At 46.7% G+C, this 19,631-nt stretch overlaps 1 protein-coding gene across 3 annotated transcripts in view; it reads right to left on the bottom strand.

Annotated features, from left to right (window-relative positions):
- Positions 1-19,631, bottom strand: part of NCKIPSD (NCK interacting protein with SH3 domain) — a 50,765-nt gene that overhangs the window by 3,521 nt on the left and 27,613 nt on the right. For all 3 annotated transcript variants that reach the window (XM_015641093.2, XM_015641096.3, XM_015641095.3), the window contains exons 5-12: positions 18,947-19,572; positions 13,300-13,470; positions 12,037-12,123; positions 10,601-10,739; positions 5,259-5,339; positions 3,919-4,047; positions 1,950-2,042; positions 255-427 (exon numbers count right to left, since the gene is read on the bottom strand). In XM_015641093.2, the coding sequence (XP_015496579.1) occupies positions 255-427; positions 1,950-2,042; positions 3,919-4,047; positions 5,259-5,339; positions 10,601-10,739; positions 12,037-12,123; positions 13,300-13,470; positions 18,947-19,572 (1,499 nt within the window). The remainder of the gene's footprint in view (positions 1-254; positions 428-1,949; positions 2,043-3,918; positions 4,048-5,258; positions 5,340-10,600; positions 10,740-12,036; positions 12,124-13,299; positions 13,471-18,946; positions 19,573-19,631) is intronic.

The following is a 19,631-nucleotide window of genomic DNA, read 5'->3' as shown; positions in this document are numbered from 1 at the left end:
TCTTTCTCCCCAAAGGTCCCTGGTCAGAAGTGTGCAGACCACCAGAAGCCTGGAAGATCTTTCTTCAAATATGCTGGCATGCATTCTCCCCTTCCTCCTCAGCTCCCAAGGTTGATTTAAGCACCCAGAAACGGTGTGCCCACCCCAGAACTCCACTCTTGCCTGCACCAGCAGGTCCCATGAGGGGCCAGGAAAAACACCACTGCTTTGGGACTGTGCTCCCTTCCCCAGTGCCCATGGGTTACTGTGAGCACCTTGTCTCCAGGGGAGAGATCAGCAATCTGCCGCACCAGGATGTCTATCAGGACCATCATGTCTGTGTGATAGAAGATGCTGGCTGTATCCTTGCTGGCAAAGATGTCCTGCAGAAACTTCAGCACTGAGTGTGGTGGCTGAGGCTGATGCTTGAAGATGGAAACTGGATCATCTGGGGGAGGCAGAGAGACTGTGCTGAGCCACATGCTCCCCCCAGTGCCCCTCTGCTCCATCTTCAGTGCACTTCCCTTCATTAGACCCTTTGGAGAGGAGGCTGCCCTGCCCTTGGTCAGCCACTCCCTGCCCATGGATAGCTTTTGTGTCCAAAGACCTCAGTGCCTTGCACATAGGTGTGTAATCAGGATGGCAGCTCTGCAGGCTACCAAGATGAGACCAAACTCATTATAATTAGCATTAATCACTGTTTATGTTTCGCTGACCATCCCAGGTGAGAGCACATTAGCACACTGCCTCTCAGTATCTCCTGTTTTTGCTCAACAGCCACCACTCATTTTCTGGCTGGTTTATTAAGAGAGGTCCAAAAACCTCTCTGAAAAGCCCATCAGAGCCTGTACAAAAAACAAGCTTTCACCAGAGACCAGACTAGTACTGTCCCAGAAGCAAGAAAAGAAACATTTCCAAGTTTAAATGAGCCACCACATCCTGTTCTGTTGCAAAACACATCCCTGCAGACTCCAAGAGGGGATCTGGGCCATGGCAGCTCCCCCAGCAGTTGTCAGAAAAGCGGTCAAAAGAGAAACATCTTCATTAGGTTGTGGCCCCCCTCTTTCTTCTCCCAGCTCCTCACTGTAAGGTGATCTCTGCAGGGAATCTGGCAGGAAAAGAGCTAAACAAAGGCTTTGGGAGGAGGCCAGACAGAAGAGCAGCAAGGTGCCTGCTGCCCTCAAGCTGATATTGTGTGGAGACGGTGATTTGCAGCCCCAAAGAGAACTAAATCCAGAGTAAGATGAGCTGCATGCATCACAAAATGGGCTATTTCCAGCAACTCAACAAAATGAATTCTCTCAGGCAGCAAAGCCCCTGTGCTCCAGAAGGTATTAGAAAGCACAATAGTGGCCTGCAGCACAGGCTGAAAGACCTGGCACCGCTCTTCCTGCAGGGATCTCCAGCGTTCCAGAAATCTGCTCTGCAACAGCTCTACAAGTACACTGGATTTCACTCCATGCCTGAAGCAGACACAAGGCTGTCCCTCTGCTGGCAGTCCAGAAATGGAAAGTTCCACTCTAAGCAATGTTTCAGAAGACAAAAGCTCCCTCTGTATCTGTCCCCCAGGGCAGATGTTTGCCAGCACGGGCAGAGGTTTGACATTGAGTCTTCTGCCCATCCAAGGACCCAAGTGGCCCAGGACCAGCTTTTCTCCCAAAAAAGGGCTTGCCCATGACAGCTGGTCTATCTGAGATGGAGCTGATCTGACCCAGAAGTATGGACATGGCAGCCACTCCTCTCTCCATTGATGCCATTAGCTATTACCTTATTCCTTGTGCAGCTCCATCCTCAGCAGTGCAGACTGTCACCCTCACAAACTCCCCAGGAAGCAGCACAGCACAACCTGAGCTGACAGCTCCTCAGCTAGCTGCACCCCTGATATTCTATCCCGTAACAAACATTGGGCTTTTCTCCCCAAGTGTCTGTGTGCACCCCCTGCCAGGCATGTAACAGTGCCACACACTCACCTCCTCTGTTCAGCAGCAACAGCAGCTTCTCTGTGAAAGTCTTGACGTTGGAGTGCTTGCTTATTGTAGTCATGATCACACTGTGTTCTGGAACTAAGGAAGAAACCTGTTCAGCATCTCCCTTTGTCTCCTGAGGCCATGGTGATAAAAACACATGATGGGTGGCTCCTATTTCACATCAGTACTCTGGGGAGCTTTGGGGAACCACAGTTTATCAGGGCATCAAAATGTTTCAGGCCACAGAATGGGTGGGCAGAGAGAGAGAAGGTGAAATAAATCTGGAAATAGCACATGAAACACTTGGGACTTGGTCCTTTCTCTGTATATCTGATTCCTGGTGTGGGTTCCCACCTTGCCAGCCAAACACTGGGAAAATACCTTGCAAAGACTATGTGTTGTGAAACATTACCTTTGCTCACAACCCTCTGCATACAAGGGCTCCATTCTTTGATACCTTCTTATTCCCTATTAGCAGTACACTTCTGGAACTTAAGAACTTAGAAGTTCTTAAGAGTCTTACAAGTTCTCTTAAGAAGGGTCCCAGGAGCATCCCAGAAGAGAAAAGTTTTTCCCAGCACTCAGCACTGTGCAGTGCAAAGGTACATGCTGAGGACTTCTAGGAACTGTCCCCCTGCCTGCTCTGAGAGTGATTTGCTGTAAAATACATTTACCCTGGTTTATCTGTGTGTGAGTGTGCACACTCAATCACATAAACACAGAAATAGCCACACATAAGCACAGTGTGGCTGTTTCTGTGGCCTGTAGTATTTCACAGGCTGCAAAGCAATCCTGCACAGGATCCTGAAGGGTGTCAATATAATATGCATTTAGGAAAGTTTTTGAACTAATGCTGCACCACTGAATGGCATGATAGATGAATCTTGCAGACACAGGGATAAAAAATTCAATCCACCAATATGCAATGTGAACATCATTTAACATGTTCTTAGCATCAGAGAAAAAGTCACTGCTCTCAGCTATGCCCCAGGTGGGCAATAATCCCCAGAAACACACTGCCTGTCATGCATTACTGCCTAATTACTGCAGCCAGCAAGGATCTGGGTACGTGTGGGAAGGAGTAATGAATGAAAGCAGCAGAGATATACTTAATCAGTCTCCATGCAATCAACTTTCACATGGAATTAGAAACTTTTGCATAAATTTTAATGACAGACAACGCAAAATAACAGGTAAATTACTGGACATATCATTGCTGTTTTATCCTCCCCTCTCTCAAAAAAAAATCAAGGATAATGTCATGAAGCAGATCATGAGTAAGTAATTAACTAAATACAATTGGAGCAACAGGAAACTGGGTTAAGGAATGACCTTTCTTAGCAGGACCTGGAACTATTCTCCAATCTTCCAACAGGCTTCAAAATGTGCAGGCAGAGGGAAGGAAGGACTTCTTCACTAAGGACCTGATCTGCTGTCTGTCCTCATGGAGCTCAGCAGGGCAGGGAGGACAAAGAACAAGGGCAAAGAGGGAAGAGCACAGCTCAGGCCAATGCTGAAGGGCCTGGCCTGAACAACTTGGCACCATGAGCTTCAGGCAGCATGGACAGAGAAGCAGAAGCTTTGCCAAGACCGGCAGAAGGGAGAGGACTTTTGTTCTGAATTGGTATCAAGAAATGCCCACTGAAGCATCTTCTCTCCCAAGTCACCTGAGCCTATACATTAACCCCATTCATGCTCTGCAAGTACAGCCCAACAACTCTTTTGATTGAGCACTGTGGAAGCCCAGTGACAAATCCACTGAGCTGTCCAGAGCTGCTGGGCAGGGGCTCTCAGACCATTTTTACCTCTAGGGTTTTGTGGCATATTTAAACACAGTGTAGTGCCAGAGACTAGGAGAGCTGGTTGGTGGTTATAGCACCAACAAGACCCAGTGAGATTCTCCCTCCTCATTTTTCACACTCTCACTCCACACCACTGAAATCCTGCCATGGCACAGCAGCCTCAATTTAACCTGGAATGTGGAGATTGAAGGCCAGAAGGACGTTGACAAATAAGTCAGGCAGCTGGTCAGTGGTGTCCGAGGGCAGCCCGTCCTCAATCACATCCAGCAGGAACTGCACAAACTGAGAGTTGAGATGTTCTGCACAAGGAGAAAGGGGCATTTACAGCACAGTGAAAATAAACCAAGCAACAAGGGACCACCCAAGCCACTTCTTTCACACTTAAAAAACACTGGTGGAGTGCTTCAGTGGTCTGTCTAGTCCACTTGAAGAGCCCTTCATTCAGGGACCACTGAAGCATCTTTGTGTGAGACACAGTGCAGGGGATTGCTGAAATTTGGTACCCCTACAGGCATTTTTTTTTTTGAGTAAACAAAACACCAAATTCTATTCTAGCTGTTGCAGAACCAATGCCACCAGTGAAGGCTTCAAGGTAGAAAGAGATTGGTATTCTTGACCACTGGTTTAATTGATCTCTTAAAAAAAAAGCCCTAAAAATCTAGATCATTAGTAATAACCCAGTTTGCAATTCAGCTACTAGGAAAGCTCAGGAGCTCATGTAAATAAGTCCACCTGCAGGAAATAACTGCCAGGGTTACACAGGGAGAGAAAAACAGGAGGCGTAGAGGCTCATTCCAGTCTCTACTGCACCAGTTTAAATCTTGTACAGGTTTACCCGGTGTTAAGGTAAAGCTGCTGACAAGACACTTAAAAAAGTCTCTACTGCCTTTCTAGGAAAATTAAGCCCAGAATTTCCCAAATAAAACATATCCTTGGGAAGAAGTGGGCAGTGCTTTCTGGCTGAAATAGAATGACAGAGGATAAAACAGGGAGAATATTTGCACTTTATTATTGACTGCAGTACCCTTAATCATCTCCACTTTCCCTAAGAGCCTGAACTATAGAGGGCTGCACTATCTTGCTAGAAGAGAGACCAGAAAGAGGCCACATTATGCAGCTGACAGCCTTAGTGGGTGTTTGTGCAGGGATCTGGGATCTCAGTCTCATCAGCAGACAGTCTCCAAAGAAAGTAAGAGGTGTGTGCTTTCACACCGGCCAGAGGTAAAACCAAATGCCACTTAGTCACAGGGATGGGCAAATCTGTGTCACCTGCAGTGGGGCATTCAGTCCTCCACTGCTCTAACCCAGATTTGTGCTGCTCTTTGGAAATCTGGCATCTCAGCTCAGTGCTTCAGCAGCCAGAATCTATCAATAAAGAACACATCCTACTCTGGCTGGGCCACTGAGATGTCCCCCACCTTGACCCTCAGGAAAAGTCCCTTCCCCATGTCTGCCAGCATGCCCCAGACATCCCACCCCCAGCTCTGCAATGAGCACAACCCAATCTTACCATAGTGGTGGTATGGCAGGGGCTCCCCCATGGAGAACATCATGGCCAGCACCAGTGCAGAGTAACACATTTTTTGATGATCTGCAAGACAAAGGTCCTGTCATTAGTTCTTTTGAGGATGTGAAACCTTTCCCCAGCTGCAGCCAGGGAAATTAACACATTTAATACACGCATTTAACACTGATTAACCTGCTCCTCATTCCTGTATTGACTGAGCAGTAAGGGTGTTTTTCCCCGTTTTAGCACACCACACGCCTTCTCTGCCATGTGTTTCCAAAGCAATTTAAAAATAATCATAACAAGAGTCCTCTATTTTTTTCCCCTCCACTTCAAAGGATCTGGGCAAACTTGATCTGAATAATTAAAAACCTCCCCTGCACAGTCCCAGGACGCATCCCATAGTTATGTAATTATTGAACCCAGAAAAAGCATCCATCTGGCCAGCTCAAAATACTGCCTGTTCCAACCAACACCACCCCCAGACAGCCATGCTGCTTGTTACCATCTCTGCACTGCTCTACTTTTGCTACCTCAGCTCTGCCTGAAGGTATAAAAGGTCCCTGGGGAGACCAGATCGCTGCTCAGGCTGTGCATCTGCCCACCTCCCAGGCCACACATCTCCAGCACTGATACATCCCACAGCCTGCTAGTCCAACATCATTTTCGCTGGCAGCAGCTACATGAGAATACTCCAAAGAGCCCCTGACAGTGTATTTTCTGAATTTTAATTAATGGATACCTCTCAATAGATATTTCCAGAACAAAAAAAAAAAAAAAAAAAAAAAAGTCATGGAATAGGATCTGTGCCCTCATCAAATGTAGCCTCTGTCCAGTTCAGCAAGTCTAAAGGCAATAGGAAAATGAGCATTATTATATATAGGTTACCACACATACTGAGTAAATAAAGTTCAGCTACATCTACCAAAAAGAGCCCTGGGGCACAAGGAAACTGAAGGTGTAAATATGAAAAACTGACCAAAACTACTTTTCATCAGAGGAGAAAAAGGCTCCTTCAATCTATGATGCTTTTCCTGGCCATACTTCTTCTGCCCTGCACAACACACACCAGTTCCAGTGCCCCCTCCAAACCCTTTAAGATATTTCACTTCTTCATGCACAAACCAACCCATCTCTAAGCATCTGCACCCTGCAGTTTGGCTTTCACTGCTCAGGCTGATGCCTTCACTTACTCCTGGCCTTGGCCAAAGGACTTGCAAGATTTGGCAGCTCTCAGGTTTACTGTCAGCATAGGGGACAAAGTGCTACTGAGTCATTCCAGCCCCATGGCCCCTGGAAAGTCAGCTCTGACAGCAAAGCCTCTCCACTCAAAGCACACACACTGTCACAGTTCCACACGATGCCAGTTTTCAATTGGCAAGTACTTTGAGTAAAAGTAGGTAATTTGCAGCTTAACCAGATACTACAGTATGAACAAGATTAAGAGTTTGTAGACCATGTGGCAGCAAATGAAGGCTGAAAACTGCTGTTTACTCTCTGTAAACAGAGAGGGAGGATATTAAATGATTTAAATATAATTCACACTTCTTATATAAGAAGTTCTCAGCTATAAGGTGACAGTGATGCCAAAGCACACTGTAGCAGAAAAAGGATCTGGCAAACTGCTCACCACATGATTTTTTCCTCCATGGCTACAGGACCTGGGTCTCAGAAGCAAGACACTGCAGAAGGCAGACAGGGAGCTGCTGTTCTCATGTTCCTAGAAAAGGTTTCCTTTTGTCAACAAAACATTTTCTATCAGGAGCAATGAAATAAAGTGAGATCCAGAAGCAAGTGATAAAAATGACAGTAGCAAATATGGAAGAACAGACTAGACATGGGAGGGAAGAGACTAGTTTTATACCTCCTTGGTCTATCTGCCATTAACTGATGTCCATTCATCTTGGTTGACAGTAGTCTACATGACTAGGAGCCAACTCTTGCTGTATTTCCCTAAAGACAACAAATCAAAGAATGCTGAAACCAACCAGAAACCTGAACTTGGGGCAAATCCAGATTAACCCAGGACACTCATCCTGCACAGGCTCTACAAGCTTTTGGGAGGGTCCCAGCTGCAGCAGGACAAGACTCACAATGCTGAAGAACAGAATAACTGTCAGTCAAAACACAGTCCTTTTTTTTTTTTTTTCCTTTCTTTTTAACCTTACAGAGCAGTACCAGTGGCTGTCAGAAATTAAATAGTATCAACGGAGCTCTGCTGAAGCAGAGGGACTGCTGACAACAGACTGAGAAGCATCACTGAAGTAGCCATGACAGGCAGGAAAGATACAGCTGTTTGCTTACCAGCCTGCATTGCTGAAGTCTACTGAGATAGTTGTGAGAAACTGCAATCATGTATGAAAAGCATTTCTCAGAGGCCTTTGAAAACCTTGCTTCCACCTTCTAAACACAGCAGTGTGAAATGTGGGCACTGGGAGCAGACACAATTATCTATGACTGAAGGGAGAAGACAGCTGACTTGCATGTAAACTGTGCTGCAACAAGGGAGAAAGTCATGATTACAGACTGGATTATCCCAGTCTGTTTTCTTTGGAACTGTTCTGGCTAATTCTGTTTTGCTGTGGCTTATTATAAGGTGTTCTAACATGGCCAGATGTGCAGGCCAGCTGGAGCAGAGGGAAGGAGCTGTTCAGAAGCAGTAAGACATAAACATCTGCAGAAGAACTGGCCAGCAGCCAACATGCCTGCATCAGTCCCAGGGTAAAGTCCTTCTCACCACAGGCAAGCAGCATCCACAGACCAAGCTTCTGCCTCAGCTGCTCTTCAATAATAAGCCAGGAGAGATCCCACAGAGCTGCTGCAGCCAGTTCCACACTCCCCAGTTGTGTAGTGTTGGCACTGACTGCTCTGGCTCCAGTCACCCACAGAAGGGATTAGCTATTCCACAGCATGTCATGGATCAGCTGCTATTCCCCAGTTTCTAGTACCAAAATAAGCTCAAGTCATTCTAGGATTCAAGGTCATGTTTTCACACAAGCTTGCCATTTGCTGGCAGCACATGAAGCAGTAAAGCACCAGAATGGCAGGAGGGAACTAATAATGCCCTGAAACACCTCTGAAGGACAGACACATTTGGGCCAAGGATGATTACCCCTGCTGCAGCCCCACTGTGAAGGCTGAGAGGACTGGATGATGCACAGATGCCAGTGCACAATGGCATTTATGCCTACCATAAAGCTTAGCACAAGGAAAGCAGCACAGGATGAGGACACTGATTTGTGAGACTCCTGCATCTACATGGTGGTCTGTCAGCAAAGGAGGAGTAGCATTCCAACTGGACCACCTCACACCAAGGAAGGAAAAAATCCTCACCTTGAGATGATGTTAGGGAAAGGGAGATGCTGCAGAGCTGCAGGTTGGCAGCTCAGAGGACACACTTCTCACCCACTTTCACTGCCATACGTTTAGGATCCCAAAGCAGAGCTAAGACTTGCTGAGAGACAGGCCTGCTCCAGTACTACCTGGAGATCAGCAGAGGTGTGCAGAATTCACAAAGGTCAGAACTGAAAGCTCCATACCCACCACGAGGCTGAATCAGCTGTGCTGTCTGGGATGACACAGCCCCAGGCAAAACACAGCATCACTGAAACCAGGCAAAGAGTAAAAAGGGTGACCAGTCTACTCAGCCTGCAAAAAGCTCAGGAACAGGGCAGGAGACAGAATCCTGTTTGGGAAGGTGCACAGGATGCTCACTTGAAGACTGTTTTTGTGAATGAAAGGTGGAGGCACAATAAAGTTTATTTCTGGCAGCACAAAATTAGGAGAAGTGTTCCTGCAGAAGCACAGTCACAGTCTCATAACCAAGCAGCATTTGCTTCTTGGGGCAGTAAAATCTCAGCCTGGAGAAGATGCTTCTCAGGCATATCACCAACAGTGTGGTAACTTCACAGCACAGAACTTACAAGCAGCAGGAACAAAATAGGAAGTGTAGCCAACACAGGAGTAATACTTGCAGTCCCACACCACCAGCCCTTAACCCTGCCCTGAAATGCCACTCTCATCACCTCTGAAATGCATGAACTTCAAAGCATCTAAACAGAGACAAGTGCAAAGCCTTCTGCTACAGGCTTGATTTTCATCTCCCATAGCCCGTTCCAGACATGAGATAAGCCCTTTTAATGCTGCCTGCCACAGTCAGATTGGCAGGCTGTGGTGGGATGCTGGGGACAGGAACATCTATTATGCAGGTTCGAAGTGGTCATCTAGGACATTTATTTGGCTCACAGGAAATGCATGGGACAGTCCCTGTTCTCTGCAAGACCTGTCAACCCCTAGACAATCTCATCACCAAATTATACCCCTCCACAGCTTCATGACACACACAACAAACTGACAGACTGCAACCAGGGCAGCAAGGCTGTGAACACCAGGCTCTTCTCATTTGATCCATGTGATCACTCAACAGCTACTCTAATTGTGGGTCAAAATTAGCACAAAACAATGGATTTTCAATCCATTTTGAAAATGTCCTTTTAAGAGAAATATGCCACTGCCAGCACTAGTGAACTACAGGTTGGATTCAAAATGGGGAGCAAATCTGTGACTGTCCAGGACCAGGCATGTGTGGGGAGTTGGAATATAATGCCAGGGGAGTATTACTACATGTTCACCTTACTCTTAGGCTTTTTCCCAGCATCTGCTTCTGGCTGCTTACAAATAAAGGAGATTGGGCTAAGCAGGAGCTCTGAGGGCATGAAGAAAATTCTGATTAGTAGAAGGGCCATCCTAACAAATGGAGGAGTGTGAAGTAGAAGAAACATGAGGGCAAAGTCTGAGTATGGAAAGCAAAGAGCTGGGAAAACTTGGGCCATGGCACTATCCTGCAGCGGATCAGGACTGCAGTGCTAACAACAGCACTACCATCTCTCTTGGCACATGGTGGAGAGAAGGCCCTTTCCTTTAACAAGTACTCATTTCATTCACCACAATGAAACACCACAAAAATTTGGTACAGAATGCTGGAAAAAACTCTTTAAGAAATTGCAGAGATCTTCCTTGAGATCTGCAGGTGTCTCTTGTCAGCACTATGAAACAAAACTGGAACAACTCAAAACGTGTTTTAAGACATCTACAAGAAGTGACACAGATCATAAATGGCATGTTCAAGAGCTGGAGGGCCTCACACCGTTGGACTGAAACATCCCCTCCTGCACATTCCCCAGTTACAGCTGTAATAACCTGAATAATTTTAAAAGCAGACACCATTCCCCCCTGAGCACTGGGCATGTAGAGCAGCCAGGCAATGGGGGGCCACTGCTGCTGCTGCAAATCCTGTAATGGGAAGACACATTCCCAGGGCCGTGGGAACAGCAGCTCTGGCTCACCCTGTGTGTGAGTCTGCATGTCCCGGGCCAGCTCCATCGGCAGCACAGAATTCACAAGCGTTGAGATAACGGCAGCATCCAAGTTGCACATGGCTCCAAAGCACTTCAACAGCAGCAGGCGCAATGGCACCCTGTGTTCCTGCAAAACCAATTTGTTAGGTCAAACCATGTCCTAGAGGAGGGCTCACTCTGAGGCAGAGACACAGCTTCTGGAAGTTCCTGTTGGTGGGAAGCCACAGACCTTCCCAGGGCGACATGAAACCAGAAGCTCTAAAAGCTTTTAACAACGGTACAGGAATCACTTGACAATAACATTCACAATTGGGCTGGCTATGGGTTGTTGGCATGTGTGGTCAGAGGGAATGTGGCAGCCAGAGCTCAGATCTGACATGTCCCACATCATCCACTAAATCTGGGTTTAAATACAGCAACAACCCATACCTATCCCCAGTAAAAAGACAATGTGCTGGGTAGCCAAGATTCTCTGAGCATACTAAGGTTTTGTGAACACTGCTCTGATTAAGGTTTCTCGACAGGGTAACATTGGCAAGCTCCCTTCAGAAAGTTTTGGGACATGCAAGGATTCCAGCAAAGATGATGCTCAGCCTGCATCTCCCATGCAGGAGCTCTGACACTGAAGTAATCTGCATACTCCACTCTCAGCCAACAACTCCAGGGTTCAGCCAACTCAAGTGATCCAAGCCCTAGCACTGGGCATGACAGCAGCCAGGACAGGACACACAACTGCTCCCTACCTGCTTGGAATTGTGGTCAGAGAAGAGCAGGCAGTGTTATGCTCAGCCTGCCTTCCTGCTGCTCTCAGCTGTACTACAGCCTCCTGATGCTGAGATCTGGGTTCAGACACAGAAGTGCCAGATGAAAGCAAAAATGTCACAAGACTTGATGTGCTGTAGCTGGGGACTTAGGGACAAGTTTTTTACTCCCACAGAGTCCTACAACAGAACATTCCAGGAAGGAGAGGGGCAAAGCAACACTACATAGGTGTTTAAGGCAAAACTTCCATTTCTTCCCTAAATACTGATTTCCTTCCTCACTCCCATGGCTTCTACTCACTACCTACTTTCCTAAGCAAAGTTATTTACTAATGTGCAGGAGTGCATCAATCAAAAGAAGAACAATCACAGCCTGTCAGATCTCCCAAGGCATCCTCTGAAATCCTTCCTCTAGCAAGCTTTACCCCAGCCAAGTGCTAGCTACTGCTTCAAAGTCTACAGCATCCTCTGCTCTTTCACACAACTTTCATGCATAGCATTGACATTAGCCAGCACTCAAAAGGGATATGCTGCAATTTCAGTGAGACCACAGAACTGCTCTACCCAAGGGAAACATCTTATATACATTCATTGTACCAACCCTACTCTTTTGCATCTTCAGGGAAATCTTAAAAAGAGATTTGGTGCATTCTGCCACCTTACCATCTGATAATATGCCACAAGGGACAGGACAGATTCAAACTCATTCTTCTTGCACATTTTCTTGCAAACTTCTGGGTCTGCATCTGTCTGGAAGAAGGAATGGAAAGGTGACCCCATGACACATCAAAGCAGAAGGTGCCTGCTGCAGGGACCTCAAGGGAGTCCACTTGCTTTCAGATCCCAGTAGCCCCAACATCTCAAAAAGAAACTGAAGGCAGAGCACAGAAACAGGTCAAGAACCATCACCCTTCATCATCACCCTTCACCATCAAAGTGGATTCTTGAGAAACTCCTCCACCATAGAGCACATCTTGGGCTGAGAATATTTAAAAGGTGACCCAAACACCACCTGATTGAGAGCATCACACAGTTACACAGGGCAGCTCCAGCACTGCTCCCATCCTGAGAAGTACATCTCCTCCCACCCCTAAATTATAAGGAAATGGTTTCACAAAACCCCACCCAGCCTTGCTCTGCAGGCCTGCAGCAAGGCAGCACAGGCTGTATGTGGAGTGACAAAGACCCTGGCATTTATTACAGGAAATTTATCTGTTCTGTTTGTGTCAGAACTGGAGGGGACTATAAAATAGTGCCAGAGCAAACCCCACATCAGTACCCCTAACACAGACTATTCACTACACTGAGGGCAGTTCCCAAGTCATCCCCAGACAAAGACAGCCTTGTACATACAAGTGAGAGCACTGGGACAGTAATCCCACCACTGCTCACTATGGGCATGCTCCTCTCCTGTATGCAGAGATATGTGAGATGATTTATACTTTTCACAGAAACAGCTTTAAAGCTCACTTTCAAGGCAACCAAAGAATGTTCTTCGCATTTAATGAGCTTAACCCCACAGGTACCTCCCAGCAACAGAGGATATCTTAAGTGGAAGATGTTTTAAATGGGCTTAGGAGTGCAAAAACCCTTACCAGAGACTTGCAAGTTTTCTGTGGGAGTTTGGGTTTTTTGGAGGTGAGGGTTTATATCCGCTTATGATGGGTAAATACCAAAACTACCATGAACAGCTCAGTAATGCTTTTCAGAACAGCTCTGAAAGGGGAATGGAGAGTAAAGGCAGCTCAAGGGCACTGCAGAGCCCACAGAGCAGGGCAGGGCTTACTGACAGTAAAGGATGCACAAGAAACCTGTGCCCCTGAAACAGCAGATCCAGTGGCAACACAGGGATGAAGGAGGTCAAAAAAAGGAACTTCACCAGTGCTATCTGCTTTGCTCTGCCTGTAAAGAAAGGAATTTACTCACCAGGATGCGAAGCAGCTCCTCCAGGTAGCAGCAGATGACATTCTCATCCTCATAGAGTGCCCAGCTGCGCTGCTGAGCATCATCCTTGTGCCTGGCCAGATCTGCAAAGATCACCTCCAGCCGCTGCTCATCATGGCAGATCTGGCCCGAGGGCAGCCCCGCACTCAGGTTCTGCACGACAGCAAAACCACTGGTTAGTGAGGCCCTGACAGCTGGTTGTTGTTTGGGTGCCTGCAATCTTGTCTCACGACTGGCAGCTGACCTCATTCAGTCAAGAGCTGGCAGTACAAAACCAGTAAGTTTATGACACACATTATTTCAGATCTCATACTTCTGGAGTCTACACTCTCTAGATTCTGGAAATCATCCTGAGAATGGGAAAAGCCAAACTAGCCTGGTATGGGCCAGGACCACTGCCAGGCAGCAGCTGAGCACCCCCAGTAAAACAGACATGTTCTGGACAGCAGACCACCACACTGCACAGCTGCCTTGAGGCAGGAGAAGTTCCCTCTGCTGCCCATTCCCTGCAGCCTGAAAGGGACACATCTGCCTTGAATTCTTGGCTCAGGAGCAGGGACTTGTATGGTGCTCTCCATGCCAGCTGCTCTAGGCCTGGATCCTCTGCAGCAAGAACAGGAACCAATTCATCATGGGCTGCTTTGGTTTTGCTTCATCCTAAATAGCAGAGCTCCACTGCTCACCACAGCTCTGAAGTGTGTAGCCACTCAGTAAATCTTACTGCACACATTCCTTTCTCCAACTGCTGTCAACTGCATCCCCACCACTTCTGCCTCACACACAACCCCTGCCATGGAAGTCTCACTCTTAAGTTGCCTTTCCTTTGCTCTTCCTCTCCTTCAAGAAAGAGGGGAGTGGTGAGGAGGCATTTAACTGCCTGAGGAGCTGCTGTGCTCTGGGATTTAGGATAAACCTCTAGGACCTAAGTATATCACATGAATCACTTGGTTTCCTAAAAACAAGGCAAGAGGAGGGGGTTCAGTACATAGAACTGAGCTGATCACAGATGAGCCCAGGCACCATTGAGAAAGGTAAGGACTAATTTGTGAAAGAGCTTAAACTATATACACAAGCAGTGACAACAAGCAGCAGGAGATCAGCAAGGTACAAGAGAACCAAGCTGAGAAATTCAAACAGGGAAAACCCACTCACTGAGACCAAATTCCTAAAACTTTTTGGATGAGGCTGTCCTACCACATACAGCAACAAGTCATGATCATTCAGTGAGTAAAGGCCTTTATAACTTACCAGCCAGGACATCTGGAATCTCAGAGAAGACTCAGTCCTTCCAACAGGCTGGCTGTGCAGGCAGGGGCAGCAAGCCTTTAGGCAGACTTCACTTTGGGAGCAGAGCAGATAGATTTTGTGTGGAGACATGAGCCCATGTCTTGTGCCAGTTGTGACATCCACATGTGGATGGCCAAGTGCAGGAGCTGCACCCTTCCTGCCTATTTCCCACTCTCCAAGCCCTCTCTGGGGAAACCACTCCACATTTAACAGTAATGTCTTGCCTGCTTTATTAGAGACAGACTTGTTAGTCATTTGCTTTGGGGTATAAATTAATTTAGGACTTCAAGTCCGTGCTTCAGTTATAAAATAAGTAAGTTTTCTTGTTACTGCTTTTTACATATTTTTTGTCAGGCAGGTAATGAAGGAAGAAGCATGCAGGTTTAACACAAGCCTCTATACACTCCTGAAATTTTGGGAAGCTGTGGATGGCCTAGCAGAAAAGCAGGTAGCCAGCTGTGAGAGAGCACAATAGCTTTCAGGAGCTGAGTACAAGCATGAGAATTTCCCTCTGAATAGAGATTTATCAGAAGCAAATACATTAAGATACTCACTTCATCTTGCCATCCCCCTGCTTCTCCTTAGGAGGACCTACAGCACTGCATTGTCACCTGGCTGTCCTGCCTGTCTCTCCCCAGCTGCTTGGGAGAGGGTTCTGCATTATGTGCCTTACATCCCTCTCACTGGAGCACTGCAGGGCCAGTCCTACCTCATTTCACTGCTGGGACTCTTTTTGGATAACCATTTTAATGAGTATTCATTTTAATGATCACTCTATTCAGCCTCTTACCACTAATCTCCTTCCTCCAATCCTTCATCTGCAGCCCTTAATGGCTCCACTGAGCATCAAGCTTGGATGGACTTGGATGAGATCAATCCATTAACAAGCTCTTCCATCTGACCATGTAGCTACACCTTGCACTGTCTCAGTGCACTTTCAGCACCATCTCAGCCCTCCCATCACCAGGGTCAGGTCTCTGCTTATTAAACATTTTGGCAGCTGCTACAACCTGCAGCATCATCACATGGTCATTTCCAGGAATCTGCTGGGGACCCCATAAGCAGAAGGAGGTTTCTGTATTTCTAACAATGCCACTTTCCATTATCTTGCTGCTTCAAATAGTTCTCTGACCCCAGCCCAGCAGAACAAGCTGCTACAGGGATTTCATTCTTCCTGAGCAGCCCAAAACCACTTTGGGAACTTTATCATACCCACACTGCTCAGAGGTGGCCATATCTGCCATGCAAACCCAGCTGCTGTCCTGGCCATTTCTTCTTTTCCCACTCCCATGCCTCTCTCCCCCCACCCCACCAGCAAGAGCAGTGGATCATTAGTACCATGGGTACACACATCATCCCTCCAGAAGAGCCCCAAAATCATACAGCAGGGGTTTTTTTTGTTACACTATTTCACTGAGGAGTCCCTAACAGCCTAGCCAAAGCACTTGGCCTGGAAAGCACTCGCCCTGCTGACCTTCCCTTGTCTCTGGCAGAGCTCCCCCAGGGAGAAGCTGAGCCCCAGAACAGCCTTTGTGTCTTGTCAAAACCAAGTCTCCTTTAAGCAAAGCTGGATCAATGAATGCACAGGAAGGCAGCTTCAGGGGAAGGAGACGGTTTCAGACACATTAGAGGTTTGTCAGAGCTTGTTGAGGACAACAGGTGCTGGTGATGGGCAGTTTGGAGCAGGTCACAGCCCAGCACTACAAGGGAAACGCTCTCCAGAAACACATCACCTCCCACACCAACTTTCTGATTTGTTCTTCCATCTCCAACACATCCAGGAATAGTTTGACCCCACTCAGCAGCCTGGGCTCAACTAGAAGACCAATCTACATCACACATCTTTGTCAGCAGTCTTCAAGCTTAAATTTAAGGCAACAAGAACATGGGTCTGAGTCACAACTACAACACAGCAATGTGATTTTAAAAAGCAGGTAAGTGGTTTCCAAGTTCTCCCTTTCAAGGTGCAGCTACCTTGAACGTTGGGCACTTCTGGTTGTCTCACCCTAAGTCTAATAAATCTGCAAAACTCAACCTCCTTAGACCTGACATCTACAGTACATGACATCCCTTCCTCTCAGACAGGAGATAATCCAACAGAGCTGAAGGCAATCACTTATCACCAAAACCTACTAATCCAAGTGATTCTCTAGAAGCCCAAAGACCAGACCATCTTTATGTATGTCTAAATTTCCACTGAGGTCCCATGAAAGCCAGCTCCAGTTTACACAGTCACTGCAATGCTGCCTTTGAAAAGAGGTTTCAGCCCCTTTGTGCATCTTACTCAGTCTCTGTGACATTTATCAGGAGCTAGCTCATAGACAAGAAGAGGGACCATTCCCAAAGCCAGGCAAATGCTGACACAGGAAAGCCAACCCGATAGATTTGCTCCTGCAGATCAAAGTTCCCCAAATAGTATGGTACCTCTGAAGTGTCTTTCCCAAGATGTGATCTTCTCAGCATCCTCCTTGTCTCTACTGTTCCCCTAACTTAGTCGTACATTACCTCTTCAAAAGCAGCAGCAGGATGCTGTCCCAGGATCTTTTATTCTCTTAAAAAAAAAGTGTCTGTACAGACTCCACACTGGAGGAGCAGCAAGGTAAGTAAGATGGAAGTACTATTCAACCTTCAGAAGGCACTGAGGATAGAAGTGAGGTAATAGATTCTGGACTTGATTTAGTGAGCTGACTTTAAATTAAGACTGGAATAGGAATAGAAAGGATAAAACTAATTAAAGAACATGATAAAAAGGTTGAAGCAGGTATGGTGTCTACTATGAGTAGACCAAAGCCTTAAATCAAAGCTGCTATCTCTGTTTTAGGGAGTCAAAGAAAAGCCTTGAAAAATATACAAGAGATGAGTTACCCATGTACTTGCATGGGCTGGGGAGTAGAGGGATTTCAGAAGCTACAAATTAAAGAAAAAAAGTCCTTGACCTAGAACTGACAACTCAGCAACAATTGTACATAGAAACCCCTGAGACAGTGGAATGATTTGGTATAATGAACAACATAAAGTCAACAATAATAATTTGTACCACTAAACCACACTAGTGAAGCTACATCAGAGCAGCCACACCACAAGGACACATGACCACCCTTCCAACTGTTAGAGCTGGTCTTCTATACCAGATGAACAACCTCACCTGGGACCAGGCCCCCACATATCAGCAGAGTTATATCATCTGTGTGAGATGCCGAGAAAAAATGCACACCAGATCCACAACATTTACACCTGAGCACTGTGTTCATCCAGGCTCTCCTGAAAGCAGTACTGCTCAAGATAGGTATGATGAGGTATTATGAGATGGGACAGAATCTTCTGCTGTGTCTCCATACATTGCTGTCATTTTAAAATCCCACAGATGTCCTAGATGACAAGTATCATCAGTTACCAGAAGATCCATACTCCTCCCTGCACCATCATCACTTTCTTCCCATCCTTTTCAGGCTGGTCTGCAGCAATGGCCATGAAACTGAAGCTTTCAAATCCCCTACACAGAAACCTGTCACTAAATAACTTCTGTGGAATTAAGTTTATTGTGTCCTGAGTACAGGTATTAATGATAAAAATAATATCCAAATCTTGGACAAGGTGCAAAAACAGAAAACTAAACTTCTCATCATGCAAGACAGAGCCAGAACATTTGCTTGAAACAGCTGAATTTTTTTGCTAAATCTAAATCACACATTGACAGGGCACTGTTACTGGAGAAGGAAGCAATTAACTACTGGGTTATGGCCACAACCAAAGACTTGATGATTGCTTATGGGGCCCTCTATTCAGTGTAAACAGTCAACCAGATTATGATTTGATGCAAAATTTGAATGTCATTAGTTCTCCATATTCAAATGCCTCTGAACAATTCATTATAACCTTGCCATTAGCAATGGAATTCCAATCTTAGAAGTTTATATGATGCACACTCCTCAAGGCTGCACTGAGCAAGTGGGAGCTGAAATTTATTATCCTTCCAGCTAAAGCAGAGGTGCAAAGGTGCAATTCACCATTTCAATGACTGATGCAGAAGGAGAAATACAGGATTATTTTGACATAAGGTTTATTTAGAACAAGCTCAAGCTAATGCTCCAACTCAAGGTTATGTTGTACATCTGCAGCTCATCTGGGGAATAAACTCGCCTGTTTTCTATTTCTCTGCTAACAGTACTAGGACCTGGCTCAAACCCCTGGTTCCCCTGGCTGGACATTTACCCCCATCTAGCACCTCTCCCTGTGGGACCTTGCTGCATTCTCATCCCAAACATCAGGAGCTCATAACACCTCATCCGTGATGCTCGGAGGTGGTGTGCAGCAGTCCCCCCTCCAGCCTCACACACATTACCTTACTCTCCACCACGGAGATGAGGATCTGCTCCATGATGCTGCTGGTTGCGGGGACAGAGGTCTGGATGTGGCCGATGACAATGCCGATGGCCACACGGGACAGCTCGTAGCTGAGGTGGGTGTTCCTGCGCACCAGCTCGATCAGTTCAGCACCAATTGTCTTGGGTACAGAGGCCACCAGGCCACCGGGTTCTGCTGACAGCGACTCCACCCCAGCTGCCTTCTTATCCTCCAGGCAGAGGTTGCTGAAGGCATCCAGGCTTGCAGGGGGGGGTGGGGCAGTTTTCTTTACCTGAGAAGTCTTCTCCCCATCCACATTGTGGGACCTCAGGGTCCCCCCTTCAGCTGGCGGTGCTGGGGCAACCCTCTTGGACTGGGGAGATTTGCTGGTATCCTTTGAGGAAGTCCCATAACGGGAATGGGTCACAGAGCCGCTGTCCAAATTGCGCGTGATTGTGGTGTGGACGCTCCGGCTCGGGACAGGGGGTGGAGTGTTGGCAGGACTGGAGGTGGCTGTTGGGAGAGCAGTCTCAGATACAGAAGAAGCAGTGTACAAAGTATCCAGGGATGTTGTGCTTATCGAGGAGGCACTAGAAGCTGACCCAGGAATAATTTCAACAGCATCTGAAAGGGAACAATTAAACATTCCTTAGCAGCAGCATCAAAGGAAAAGAGAAAAAACC

Source organism: Parus major, chromosome 12, assembly GCF_001522545.3.
Source record: "Parus major isolate Abel chromosome 12, Parus_major1.1, whole genome shotgun sequence".
Classification (NCBI taxonomy): domain Eukaryota; kingdom Metazoa; phylum Chordata; class Aves; order Passeriformes; family Paridae; genus Parus; species Parus major.
Note: the sequence above shows the minus strand (reverse complement) of the source record. Positions and strands in the feature narration are given on the sequence as shown.